This window comes from Nyctereutes procyonoides, unplaced genomic scaffold (assembly GCF_905146905.1).
Source record: "Nyctereutes procyonoides isolate TBG_1078 unplaced genomic scaffold, NYPRO_anot_genome, whole genome shotgun sequence".
Classification (NCBI taxonomy): Eukaryota; Metazoa; Chordata; class Mammalia; order Carnivora; family Canidae; genus Nyctereutes; species Nyctereutes procyonoides.
In genome coordinates, this window is record NW_026575140.1 from 59970110 (window position 1) to 59985354 (window position 15245).

At 40.4% G+C, this 15245-nt stretch overlaps 1 protein-coding gene across 4 annotated transcripts in view; it reads left to right on the plus strand.

Annotated features, from left to right (window-relative positions):
• The window catches only part of CEP126 (centrosomal protein 126), a 104656-nt gene that overhangs the window by 43846 nt on the left and 45565 nt on the right, over positions 1-15245 (plus strand). For all 4 annotated transcript variants that reach the window (XM_055305411.1, XM_055305413.1, XM_055305414.1 and 1 more), the window contains exons 3-4: positions 7621-7766; positions 13255-13366. In XM_055305411.1, coding sequence (XP_055161386.1) covers positions 7621-7766; positions 13255-13366 — 258 coding nt within the window. The remainder of the gene's footprint in view (positions 1-7620; positions 7767-13254; positions 13367-15245) is intronic.

A 15245-nucleotide genomic window follows, 5' to 3' on the forward strand; every position in this document is an offset into this window, starting at 1 on the left:
ATGAAAGCAGGCTTCCTTGTCTTACCCCGGGGGGACTCTTGAAGGAGATGGTTTGGGGGTGCCTATCTGTGCCACTACACCACTATCTTCTACCTACCTCAGGGGTAGGACTATCTGATGATCTGTCCTACTTCACAGAATTATAGTTCCCTAAATCTGAGTTATTTAGATGAGAATAAAATGCCACAGAGGGGCAAGATGGCAGAAGAGTAGGCTCCCCAAGTCACCTATCCCCACCAAATTACCTAGATAACTTTCAAATCATCCTGAAAACCTACATTTCGGTCTGAGATTTAAAGAGAGACCAGCAGGAATGCTACAGTGAGAAGAGTTCATGCTTCTATCAAGGTAGGAAGATGGAAAAAATAAAATAAATAAAATTAAAATAAAATAAAATAATAAAAAATAAAATAAAATAGCATCCAAGGGGGAGGGGGCCCCGCGAGGAGCGAGCTAAGGCGAGTGTCCCCAGGACTGGAAAGCCCCGTCCTGGAGAAGCACGAGCTTCACCAATCTTCCACGACAGAAAGGCGCTCGCAAGGAGTTAGAACAGGAGCCCAGGAGGGGCGGGGATGCCCTCAGGCTCCCAGGGGCACTAACAGAGGACCTGCGCCCCGGGTAGAGCGCGCCACACCCCGCGGCCACGCTCCCTAAAGGGCCCGGGAGCAGCTCCGGCAGCGGCTCCATGCGGAGGGGGCTGCGGGGCCCCGGGAGCGTGATTCCAGATTCCAGCGGCGCAGGCCCTGGAGCCCAGGGCGCCGGGGACACAAACCAGGATCCCACGCTCCCCCTGGTACAGGCGGAGCCCGGGAGGACACAGGGCAGCGAGGACACTCCTGCCTCGGGGCAGCCCCCAGCTGTGCAGATCAGCGGCCCCGCCCACGGAGCATCCAGGCCCCTGCGGACTGGGAGCTGCTGTAGATACTGCAGGAGCTGACTCCAGGGCTGGAGAGCTGGCCGCTGCCAGGGTGTTGTTCCTCCTGGGGCCTCACAGGATAAACAACCCCCGCTGAGCCTCAAAGTGGCCTCACAGGATAAACAACTCCCACGGAGCTGTGCACCAGGCAGGGGGCTGAGCAGCTCCCCCAGGTGCACACACCTGAGAATCAGCACAGCAGACCCCTCCCCCAGAAGACCAGCTAGACAGACAGGGGAAATCAAATTTTTGATCAAGCAGCATTGGAAAGTTTCAGGGGAAGTCGAGGGATTTACAGTATATAGAATCAGAGGATATTCCCCCTTGTTTTTTGTTTTCTGTGTGCGTCCACCACCTTTTTTTCTTTTTTTTCTTCTTTTTTTTTTTCCTTTTTCAATTCTTTTTTCTCTTTTTTCCTTTTCCCAGTACAACTTGTTTTTCGCCACTCTGCATTGAGCAAAACGACTAGAAGGAAAAAATCACCTCAAAAGAAAGAATCAGAAACAGTCCTCTCTCCCACAGAGTTATAAAATTTGGATTACAATTCAATGTCAGAAAGCCAATTCAGAAGCACTGAATTGCAACTTCTAGAACACTGGTGACTCTAGAAAAAAGCATAAAGGACTCAAGAGACTTCATGACTGCAGATTTTAGATCTAATCAGGCAGAAATTAAAAATCAATTAAATGAGATGCAATCCAAACTGGAGGTCCTAACGACCAGGGTTAACGGGGTAGAAGAATGAGTGAGTGACATAGAAGACAAGTTGATGGCAAGGAAGTAAACTGAGGAAAAAAGAAAAACACAAAAGATCATGAGGATAGGTTAAGGGAAATAAATGACAGCCTCAGAATGAAAAATATACATTTATTTATTTTTTTTTAATTTTTATTTATTTATGATAGTCACACACAGAGAGAGAGAGAGAGAGAGAGAGAGAGGCAGAGACACAGGCAGAGGGAGAAGCAGGCTCCATGCACTGGGAGCCCGACGTGGGACTCGATCCTGAGTCTCCAGGATCGTGCCCTGGGCCAAAGGCAGGTGTCAAACCGCTGCACCACCCAGGGATCCCGAAAAATATACATTTAATTGGGGTTCCCAAGGGCGCCGAAAGGGACAGAGGTCCAGAATACGTATTTGAAGAAATCATAGCTGAAAACTTTCCTAATCTGGGAAGGGAAACAGGCATTCAGATCCAGGAAATAGAGAGATCCCCCCCTAAAATCAATAAAAACCGCTCAACACCTCAACATTTGATAGTGAAGCTTGCAAATTCCAAAGATAAAGAGAAGATCTTTGAAGCAGCAAAAGACAAGAAATCTCTAACTTTCATGCGGAGAAACATTAGATTAACAGCAGACCTCTCCACGGAGACCTGGTAGGCCAGAAACGGCTGGCAGGATATATTCAGGGTCCTAAATGAGAAGAACCTGCAGCCAAGAATACTTTATCCAGCAAGGCTCTCATTCAGAATAGAAGGAAAGATAAAGAGCTTCCAAGATAGGCAGAAACTGAAAGAGTATGTGACCTCCAAACCAGCTCTGCAAGAAATATTAGGGGGGATTCTGTAATAGAAAGAGGAAGTCCAAGGGAACAATCCACAAGACAGGGACTGAAATAGGTATTATGATGACACTAAATTCATATCTTTCAATAGTAACTCTGAACGTGAATGGGCTTAATGACCCCATCAAAAGGCACAGGGTTTCAGACTGGATAAAAAAGCAAGACCCATCTATTTGCTGTCTACAAGAGACTCATTTTAGACATAAGGACGCCTACAGCCTGAAAATAAAAGATTGGAGAACCATTTACCATTCAAATGGCCCTCAGAAGAAAGCAGAGGTAGCCATCCTTATGTCAGATAAATTCAAGTTTATCCCAAAGACTGTAGTAAGAGATGAAGAGGGACAGTATATCATACTTAAAGGATCTATCCAACAAGAAGACTTAACAATCATCAATATTTATGCCCCAAATATGGGAGCTGCCAAGTATATCAATCAATTAATAACCAAAGTTAAGATATACTTAGATATTAATACACTTATACTTGGTGACTTGAATATAGCACTTTCTACAATCAACAGGTCTTCTAAGCACAACATCTCCAAAGAAACAAGAGCTTTAAATGATACACTGGACCAGATGGATCTCACATATATTTACAGAACCTTACATCCAAACGCAACTGAATACACATTCTTTACATGGAACTTTCTCCAGAATAGACCACATACTGGGTCACAAATCGGGTCTGAACCGATACCAAAAGAATGGGATCGTCCCCTGCATATTTTCAGACCATAATGCTTTGAAATTAGAACTAAATCACAAGAAGAAGTTTGGAAGGATTTCAAGCATGTGGAGGTTAAGGACCATCCTGCTAAAAGAGGAAAGGGTCAACCAGGAAATTAAGGAAGAATTAAAAAGATTCATGGAAACTAATGAGAATGAAGATACAACTGTTCAAAATCTTTGGGATACAGCAAAAGCAATCCTGAGGGGGAAATACATTGCAATACAAGCATCCATTCAAAAACTGGAAAGAACTCAAATACAAAACCTAACATTACACATAAAGGAGCTAGAGAAAAAACAGTAGATAGATCCTACACCCAGCAGAAGAAGAGAGTTAATAAAGATTCTAGCAGAACTCAATGAAATCGAGACCAGAAGAACTGTCGAACAGATCAACAAAACAGGAGTTGGTTCTTTGAAAGAATTAATAAAATAGATAAACCATTAGCCAGCCTTATTAAAAAGAAGAGAGAGAAGACTCAAATTAATAAAATCATGAATGAGAAAGGAGAGATCACTACCAACACCAAGGAAATACAAACGATTTTAAAAACATATTATGAACAGCTCTACGCCAATAAATTAGGCAATCTAGAAGAAATGGACGTGTTTCTGGAAAGCCACAAACTACCAAAACTGGAACAGGAAGAAATAGAAAACCTGAACAGGCCAATAACCAGGGAGGAAATTGAAGCAGTCATCAAAAACCTCCCAAGACACAAGAGTCCAGGGCCAGATGGCTTCCCAGGGGAATTCTATCCAACGTTTAAAGAAGAAACCATACCTATTCTACTAAAGCTGTTTGGAGAGATAGAAAGAGATAGAGTACTTCCAAATTTGTTCTATGAAGCCAGCATCACCTTAATTCCAAAACCAGACAAAGACCCCACCAAAAAGGAGAATTATAGACCAATATCCCTGATGAACATGGATGCAAAAATTTTCAACTAGATACTAGCCAATAGGATCCAACAGTACATTAAGAAGATTATTCACCATGACCAAGTGGGATTTATCCCCAGGATGCAAGGCTGGTTCAACACTCGTAAAGCAATCAATGTGATTGATCATATCAGCAAGAGAAAAAACAAGAATCATATGATTCTCTCAATAGATGCAGAGAAAGCATTTGACAAAATACAGCATCCATTCCGATCAAAACTCTTCAGAGTGTAGGGATAGAGGGGACATTCCTCAACATCTTAAAAGCCATCTACAAAAAGCCCACAGCAAATATCATTCTCAATGGGGATCACTGGGAGCCTTTCCGCTAAGATCAGGAACAAGACAGGGATGTCCACTCTCACCACTGCTATTCAACATAGTACTATAAGTCTAGCCTCAGCAGACAACAAAAAGAAATAAAAGGCATTCAAATTGGCAAAGAAAAAGTCAAGCTCTCCCTCTTCACAGTAGACATGATACTCTAAGTAGAAAACCGAAAATACTCTACCCCAAGATTGCTAGAACTCATACAGCCATTCGGCAGTGCAGCAGGATACAAAATCAATGCCCAGAAGTCAGAGGCATTTCTCTACACTAACAATGAGACTGAAGAAAGAGAAATTAAGGAGTCAATCCCATTTACAATTGCACCCAAAAGCATAAGATACCTAGGAATAAACCTAACCAAAGAGGTAAAGGATCTACCCTAAAAACTACAGAACACTTCTGAAAGAAATTGAGGAAGACACAAGAGATGGAACAATATTCCATGCTCATGGATTGCAAGAATTAATATTGTGAAAATGTCAATGTTACCCAGGGCAATTTACACATTTAATGCATTCCCTATCAAAGTACCATGGACTTTCTTCAGAGATTTGGAACAAATCATTTTAACATTTTTGTGGAATCAGAAAATACCTCGAATTGCCAGGGGAATATTAAAAAGGAAAACCATAGCTGGGGGCATCACAATGCCAGATTTCAGGATGTACTACAGAGCTGTGGTAATCAAGACAGTGTGGTACTGGCACAAAAACAGACACATAGATCAATGGAACAGAATAGAGAACCCAGAAGTGGACCCTCAACTTTATGGTCAACTAATATTCGACAAAGGAGGAAAGACTATCCACTGGAGAAAAGAGAGTCTTTGCAATAAATGGTGCTGGGAAAGTTGGACATCCACATGCAGAAGAATGAAACTGGACCATTCTCTTATGCCATACACAAAGATAAACTCAAAATGGATGAAAGATCTAAATGTGAGACAAGATTCCATCAAATTCCTAGAGGAGAACAACAGCCTTTTGAACTCGGCCACATAACTTCTTGCAAGATAATCCATGAAATCAAAAGAAACAAAAGCAAAAATGAACTATTGGGACAGCAAAGGATACAGTCAACAAAACTAAAAGACAACCTACAGAATGGGAGAAGATATTTGCAAATGATGTATCAGATAAAGCACTAGTATCCAAGATCTATAAAGAACTTATGAAACTCAACACCCAAGAAACAATCCAATCATGAAATGGGCAAAAGACATGAACAGAAATCTCCCAGAGGAAGACATAGACATGGCCAACAAGCACCTGAGAAAATGCTCTGCATCACTGGCCATCAGGGATATACAAATCAAAACCACAATGAGATACCACCTCACACCAGTGAGAATGGGGAACATTAACAAGGCAGGAAACAACAAATGTTGGAGAGGATGTGGAGAAAGGGCAACCCTCTTGCACTGTTGGTGGGAATGTGAACTGGTGCAGCCACCCTGGAAAACTGTTTGGAGGTTCCTCAAAGAGTTAAGAATAGAGCTACCCTACGACCCAGCAATTGCACTGCTGAAGATTTACCCCAAAAATACAGATGCAGTGAAACGCCGGGACACCTGCACCCCGATGTTTCTAGCAGCAATGTCCACAATAGCCAAACTGTGGAAGGAGCCTTGGTGTCCATCGAAAGATGAATGGATAAAGAAGATGTGGTCCATATATACAATGGAATATTCCTCAGCCATTAGAGACGACAAATATCCACCATTTGCTTCGATGTGGATGGAACTGGAGGGTATTATGCTGAGTGAAATAAGTCAATTGGAGAAGGACAAAAATTATATGATCTCATTCATGGGGAATATAAAAAATAGTGAAAGGGAATAAAGGGGAAAAGAGATAAAATGAGTGGGACATATCAGAAAGGGAGACAGAACATGAGAGACTCCTAACTCTGGGAAACGAACAAGGGGTGGTGGAAAAAGGAGGTGTGGGCAGTGAGTGGGGGTTACTGGGCAACGGGCACTGAGAGGGGCACTTGGCGGGATGAGCACTGGGTGTTATGCTATATGTTGGCAAATTGAAATCCAAAAATAAATTTAAAAAAGAGAGAAAAAAAAGAATAAAGCTTCAGCCACTGAAGGTCTTTGGAAGGATGGTTAATAGTAGCCCATGACCCTGAAAATCATGAAGAGTTCTTATTTACCGCTTCTCAACCCCATACATTCCAAAGAGCAGAACCACTTGGCAGTTTCTTAACCAGTCATTGCCAGCTTCAATCATCATTCTTCTCATTGTCCAGCAAATAATTATTGAAACACACACAGACACATATTTTCCACAAAATTAATTTTTTAAACAGTTGAAACTAGAGAACATGAACTCAAGTGCCCAAGGTAATCAGAAATAAATGAAATAGGAAAGTTAAGAAAAATAGGGACTGATAAAGATTATGGACAGGTGTTTGTAGCCATGTGTGGATAGGAGTCTAGGGTTGACAAATCTTGCATATTTTAAAGAGAAGGTGGAAATCAAATTTTTTATGTAAATTGTATGGATTTTTAGCATAGTTCAGACTCAATATGACAGCCAATTTGGCATTTCTATACACTAACAATGAGACTGAAGAAAGAGAAATTAAGGAGTCAATCCCATTTACAACTGCACCCAAAAGCATAAGATACCTAGGAATAAACCTAACCAAAGAGGTAAAGGATCTATACCCCAATTTTAAACTTTTGTTCTAAAAGAAGAAGAAAAATCTACAGTGTTATCTTGATTGTTCTGTAATTTCCAAGGCTGCTTCTTTCACCAGTGAAATAGTTTTTCACATTCCAGAAAATAGTATAGCTGTTTAGTAAAGAATTGTTCCCCAGCAGGCTTTGGGAGGTGGGAATGTGCATGCAGGGCTGCCAGAAACTAGAAAGACCCTCATTACAGAGCCTTCTCTTAATTGCAAAAGGTCTGGATAAGATTCTGGAATTTCCAACAAAAAGACATTAAAATTCTTAGCTAAGGGCCTGTTCTTAATCTAAAACTTGTTGTTTCTAAGTAAGTAGAGTTTTGAAACAGGCAAACATCATTATATAATAAATCATTGGTTTGAAACTATTTTCTTTGTTGAGATTTTGAAAACTTACTCCATAATTCAGACATCTACTTTGTGATTAAATATAGAGCATTTGAAGAGAAACGAAAAGAACAAGAAGAACGAGAACAACAAATCAGAGAGCAAATCCTTCAGCAAAGGAAAGAGAAGTTTGAAGAAGTCACGGAAAAATTCCAGCGTGCCCATATTCCCCTTTCACAGCGGAGGAGAGCAGGTACTCTGACCTCTGCAACAACAACCTCTAGCCTGTTTCACTTGAGTAGACAATAAAATGATAAATTTTTTTAAGATTTTATTTATTTATTCATGAGAGACACACAAAGAAAGAGAGGCAGAGACACAGGCAGAGGGAGAAGCAGGCTCCATGCAGGGAGCCTGATGTGGGACTTGATCCCGGGACTCCAGGATCACGTCCTGGGCCGAAGGCAGGCGCTAAACTGCTGAGCCACCCAGGGACCCCCAAAACAATAAATTAAGAAAGAAAGTGTAAATTCAAACTAAAAAAGTATAAGACTTTAACCAAATGAAAAGCTGTGATTTGATTTAGGTTGAATTTGGAGAATATTTTGTTGGTTCTGTGAGTAAATTTTGAAAGTTCACAAGTTTGATTCTACTTCATACTGGCTTAAAATGTTCTGTCTTTTTAAAATGGATGCAGTAAAAAGAAAATTTAACATTTAGGTTCAATAAATTAGTGTCACATTCATTCTGGCATTTCATTCACATTTTGGTTCCAGTTCTTAGTTAAGAGACTGACAAAATAAAAAAGTGTACAAAGTTATATAACTCAACAATCCAAGACCTGGAATCAATTAAGAATTTAAATATAATTACAATTGATTCTTTGGTACCATATCTACATTTTTTTATATCTTAAATAGCAACACAGAATTAACTATAAAATGTCAAAGATTCAAAAAGAAAAGGACAGGGGAGCCTGGGTAGCTCAGTCAGTTAAGCATCTGACTCTTGATTTCAGCTCAGGTTGTGATCTCAGGATCATGAAATCGAGCCCCACATCAGACTCTGGGTACTGAGTGTGGAGTCTGCTTAAGAATCTTTCTCTCCCTCTCCCTCTCCCTCTCCCTCTCCCTCTTCCTAACCCCTCACCTCTGCCCCCCCCCCCAGGCCCTACTCATACGCATACACTCTCTCTCTAAAAAAAAAAAAAGAAAGAAAGAAAGAAAGAAAGAGAAGGACAGGCAGAGCCTTTATGTTCAGCAAACAAATGTTGTACTCTGCTATACCTAGCCCTAGGCTGAGATACAGAGAAATGTACTCATACTCTACCATTGAAGATCTCACAGCTTATTTTGGAGATGAGAGTAATGTGAACAATGTCAATAAATATCCTGAGAATCACTGTGGTAACAGAATGTGTAAGTACTGTGTGAGCTCAGAAACAAGAGCTCTAACCCTATATAGTACAGCAAGGACATTGTCCCTGGGAACATGACTTCATTTGAATCTTGAAGAATGGACATTTTGCCAAACAAAGAGAAAAAAATTTTAAGTCCCCAAAGAAGGAAAAACTTTTGCAAATAAATTATGCACTTTAGTGCATCTTAAAGCATAGGATGGGGGAAAGTGAAGAAGAAAATAAGCTAGAACCCATGTTCAGAGAGCTTGCCATACCATGCTAGAGTTTCATCTGTATCCAAAATGCTATCCTTTTTAATTAAAGTTTTTTAACTGAAAAGCAAGCTATTACTGTATCAGTAAAAGATCCTACTGTAATTGAAAAGCAAGCTAATAACATTAAGGAGAATATGAGATAGCTCATAACACCCCTAAAAATAGCAATAGCATAAATATGATATGGGTTTATTTTCTCTCATATAATATGAAGTCCTGAGGTAGGCATTACAGGTTTGATGACTGTTTAATGTCACTGGGAACTCAAATGCCTTCTGTCTCTCAGCTCAACTATCCTTAGTTTGTGATTTATATCTTCATCCTTGTGGTCACATTGTAGCTGCTGAGGCTCAAGCCATCATGCCACTGTTGTAGGCAAAAATAAGGAAGAATTGTAAAGGACAAAAGGTTGTACCTCTGAGCTCCTTTTAAATTATTTTCCTAGAAGTATCCATCTTCTTATGTCTACTTACATATAATTAGCTACTCTTTGAGCAAAGGAGACTGAAAAAAGAAATATATTTAATAAGGCTGTATTGCTGCCCTAACTATTCAACATGGGGTCTGTTGCCAAGGAAGAAAGGGAAAATGAATACTAGGTGGGAAGCTCGGGGGCCTCTACTGTAATTACAGGGGTGCCTGGGAAGCTCTTTCTGTGAAGTGTGTGCCTTCAGCTCAGGTTGTGATCCCAGGTGCTGGGATCGAGCCCCACCCTGGGCTCCCTGCTCAGTGGGGAGTCTGCTTCTCCCTCTGCCCCTGCTCATGCTCTCTCTCTATCTCTCTTAAATGAATAAATTAAAAAATCTTTAAAAACAACAAAAAATGGGCAGCCTGGGTGGCTCAGCGGTTTAGCGCCACCTTCCGCCCAGGGTGTGATCCTGGAGACTGGGGATCAAGTGCCACGTTGGGTTCCCTGCGTGGAGCCTGCTTCTCCCTCTGCCTGTGTCTCTGCCTCTCTGTGTGTGTGTGTCTGTCGGTCATGTATAAATAAATAATTTTTTTAAAAAAAGGAGTGGTATATAGATAATAAATGAAGCTGTGGGAAAGATAAGCTAAACCACAGGATATAGACCATGGACTGCAGGTAGGGCCTAATAGAATCCTAACACACTAGTAGTGTTCACTGTGGGGAGAGCAAGAAAGACTCAGGATTTGAGGAGTAGTTCTCAAGAACGCACAATGAGAAACAAAAGCAAACAAAGAAAATAATGTATAAGAAGGCAAAAGAGAAGGTAGTTTTAGGACAGAGGATGTAGATCATTATGTCCAGTGCCTCAGAGAAGGAGTCACCACTCATGGGAGTTATTTCCCCCAAGAGTCTTAGCAAAAACGACACATTCACGTAATGGAATATTATACAACTATTAGAAACATAATGGAGAAATTCTTTGTGGACTGATACGGGATGTTCTTCAGCACAAGTAGATTTACCATGAAGCTAATGAGGCTTGAGTTTCAGGAGCTGTACACCTAACTTTACATCAGTAATTTTGCATTATTTTTCTTAGTGAAGTCTCACAAATTGTATAAGCCCTATGTTCTCCTAAAACCTGTGTCTAAGGCACGGAGGGGGACACTTGACGGGATGAGCACTGGGTGTTATTCTGTATGTTGGTAAATTGAACACCAATAAAAATTAATTTATTAAAAAAAAAAAACCTGTGTCTATCCCTGACATCAGGATATAATGTCAAGCATAAAAAAAATTATCCAGATCATAATACATAATATTCTGCTTTCTGGTAAGAAAAGGGGGAAATTAGAATATATGTTTATATTTGCTTAAATTTGCATAAAGACACAGTGAAAGAATATACAAGTGACCAAGGAAAGCAAGACTTCCAAATTTGTATCATGTATACTTTTTATTTTTTTTATTTTTTTTTTAATATTTTTTTTTAATTTTTATTTATTTATGATAGGCACACAGTGAGAGAGAGAGAGGCAGAGACACAGGCAGAGGGAGAAGCAGGCTCCATGCACCGGGAGCCAGATGTGGGATTCGATCCCGGGTCTCCAGGATCGCGCCCTGGGCCAAAGGCAGGCGCCAAACCACTGTGCCACCCAGGGATCCCTCATGTATACTTTTTAACTTCTGAGTATGAATATCTTACCCATACAAAATATCAACTTACTATTCTAAGAAAATTCACTACTATGAATGAAGAGCAAGAACAAAGCTCTGAGAGATTACTATTTACTTATTCCCAAATTCTGAGTGTTACCTGAAGCTCAGCAGGGAAGCATGATGGTTGGCTCTCCCCCTTCCTCGAGAGAAGGGCAACAGGTAGGGGGTCTCGGGGAGATCAGAGCACTGTTGGGAGTGAGAATAGCAGAGTAGGACTGGAGGGAGGGAGGTCGTGGGTGGCTGAGGTAATGCAGCTCTCACACATAGAAAGTTCTCCAGAAGCTCAGGCTTCCTCTAGCAGCAGCAGGGAAAGAGAGGCAGGAGATACTAGCAGACCAAACAGCAACGGGTGGTTGTAAAACATATGATAAACTGTCAGCTTCAGGTGTGCATGTTCATGACGTGGCATTTCTGTACATTACTAAATGATCCCACAGTGAGTCTGCTTCTGTCTGTCAGCACATAGAGAAGATAAAGTATCACTGACCACCTGGGCTGTGCTGTACATCACAGCCCCAGGACTGACTTAACTTCTGCCTGCGGTCCGTACCTCTTAATCCCCTCCACCTATTTCACAGCTCATCAGCCCCTCAGGTAACAGTATGTTTCCTCTCTCTATGAGTCTGTTCATTTTGTTTTGTTTGTTCATATGTTTTGTTTCTTAGAGTCCACATAGGACTGACATCATATAGTATCTGTTCTCTATCTGACTTATTTCACTTAGCATAATGCCCATAGGTCCATCACATTGCCTCCAATAGCAAGATCTTTCTTCTTTATAGCTGAGTGATATTCCATTATATGTGCACCACTTCACTGTCCATTCATTTGTCAATGGACAGGGGCTGCTTCTATTTCTTGGCTGCTATAGATAATGCTGGGATGAGCATATGGGTGCATCTGTCTCTTCAATTTCAGGTTTTCGTTGACCTGAGTTAGTGTTAAAGTTAGTGCTTAGGCTCTATTTGATACAACAAGTGGTGAAGGTTAATAAAATATTGCCTCCATTTAAGCAGGTTGCAACAGAAGCAATATCCTTAGAAGACAGCTGTGTTTCAAGTCAAACAGGAAGGTGAGAAGAGTGCCACAAGAAGTAGGAGAAGTAGGGCATGCTGAGTACGGAAGGCATGGTGGAAGGCTTTGGGAAAGTAGGCACATGTGGGAAAGAGGATTGGGTTAGACGTTGTGCTGTGAAGTATGTAGACGAGTGGCCACAGAATCTATGACCATGAACAAGTAATTTCTCTATGCCCCAGTTTCCCGCATCGCAGAGTAGAGGCTCAAATAGCATCGGTCTCATAGGCCATAGTGAGGAGCAAATTAGCTGATACAACATGCTTAAAAACAATGTCTATAACAGTAAGTGCTCAAGAAATGTTAGTTGGTATTTTTATACTTTCCCCTTTTCTTAATAAGAATATTAATCAACTTTGGGGCCCCTGGGTGCCTCAGTAGGTGGAGCATCTGACTCTTGATTTCAGCTCAGGTCTTGATCTCAGGGACATCGAGCCCCCTGTCAGGCTCCACGCTCTGAGGGAGTCTGGTTGGGATTCTCTCTCCCTCCTCCTGCTGCTCCCCTCACTCGTGCACTCTTGCTTTCTCTCTCTCCCAAATAAAGAAATCTTTTTTAAAAAGAATATTAATTTTGTCAGAAATTTATGGCATCATGAGATCAAAGACAGTGAGGTTTGCATGCCAAAATGAAGAGCCTGGACATTATCTCCCAGATAAATATTCTTAAAATTGGCAATGTGAATTTTGAGATAATAGTTTCTCTTTGGGGAATTAGATGTCTAAATTTAAAATATTTATACTATTCTAAAAATTATTTTATTTTTATAAAAGTTTTAAGGTAGTATTTTATTATTGGCCAATTATATAAACAGAGGTCATTGAAGATGAGGTGATTCTGTACCATTTTTCTTTATTATTGCCTTAGTTTTTCAAAAACCAGTTCCTCCCTTGGAAGAAGCCCTCAAGCAAATTCAGGAATCCTACTTACAACCAGAAGTAAACTTTCCCCCTTCCCACAGACCAACAATAAATTGGAGGTAAGTAATTTACTATTATAAGATGTAATTATTAACATAAGACAATTCAGTAGCTTTCTAAGGCTTTTTCACCAGTTACTCCTCATCTTTGTTTAGAATTTGCTATTTTATTTTCATAGATTAATTTGAGGTAGAGTAGAATACAAATTGCTTCAAGAATAAGACAAAATTCTAATTTATTGTCTTTGGCATTACAGTACTGCCTATGTTAAATAATTTTCTATGGAAACTATCATTAAAACCATTTTAAAATATTGATGTTCATTATTTATCTTTTCTGAGAGGAAAAAATTGTGCTGAATTGTCATGATGTAAGTATAGATAAAAGGAGTAACTTTATGGTAGAAATAGATTTTCCTCATGGAAAAAATCTTTCTTGGATGTCTTGAAAAAGCTAATGTCTCCTGGTTCCTCTCCAGGGTAGCTTAAGTGAATTATCAAGGAGCAGTAGAATGGATCAACCAGAGTGCCCTGTGACATCTTACACTTTCCATTTACTTATTACAAATGTTTATTGAAGCTACAACATGCATAGCCGTAGGTAGATAAGGCATCATAAGGAAGTATAATATTGTAAAATACAATTCCTAGTGTATAATCTAGAAGAAAAGTGAAATAATGCTTTAGAAAGTATAGAATAGTACCAAATGAGCAATGATAATGACATATAACATTTATTTACATAAATATACTTATAATTCAGACATTAATTATATTCATATTTTACTTGTACATAAGGTTATTTCCTAAAGTACTTACATTTTTAGACTATGTGTGGCCAATAGTTCTCTTGATCAGAGCTAAGAACAATTAAATTCATTTTCTCAGTCTTCATTAGAGTTTGGGAAAGACCTCATGGAATAGAAGATTCTTCAACAGGGCTTTGAAGGACTTTGTTATGAAACAAGTGAGCCTTAGGACTCCAGACAGAGGGATGGGCATGTGCAAGGGCCAAGGGTGATGGAAGGAACAGGGTGTTCTAGAAATAGAAGTGTGCACAGTGTTGGTAGCTTGGCTAGACAGGAGATTGGAGAGCTAGATGCACCTGTAGCTAAGGAGTATAAACTTTATCCTGAGAGCTCAACTGGAGTCAATGAAGGATCTGAAGCAGATGGGTGGTAAGATCAGCTTTTCTTTTTTAATATGTCATTCCCATCTACTGTGAACAAATGTGAATAGTGAATTGAAAGAGGACAAAACAGAAGTCTATTTCAATATATGTCATTGAAATTATTAGTTGAAAGCTCTAGAGAAAGATGCAGCCATGGAGAAGGTATGGTGGCAGGTGTAGGATAGGGTGCTGAAACAACAGTTAAGGAAGTAGAAGAAAAAGAAGCATACAGATAGGAGTGGAGTGGTTGATACAGGACTAGGAGAGGCTTGTAACATGGCGACTAGAGACATACAAAGTTCCCTGAAAAAAAAAAGAAAAAACAGTTAATAGAGATGAAATGGGTTTCAGAGAATTGGCAACACAAGTGGTTGTCCTGGCCTGAAACAGGTGGCACATTTAAAAGGGGTGATTGAAGAGGGGTTAATAAAGGAAGTGGAAAGCTAGCAAAGGATGGGGAAACACCCCAAGGACTGACAATGAGAGAATCGATGTTATCCACAGACCTGACCTGGATAGACATGTAGCCACAGAAGAGGTCTGCAGACAGAACCCATGGTCATCTGTGGAGGAACACTGCCACTGCTAACCCATGCCCAGCAGTAGGGGAGCTAGAAGAATAATTGCCAGAAACTTCTTTCTTCTGTCACTCCATCTCTTTCTAGTGCCTTCCACTGGCCAAACTGAGCCATAAGTCAAAAGGCAAAGGATCTATTAGTCTCTGCTAAGCAGAGACAAGTGGAGCAGCATGGAAAGTGAATGTGGAGA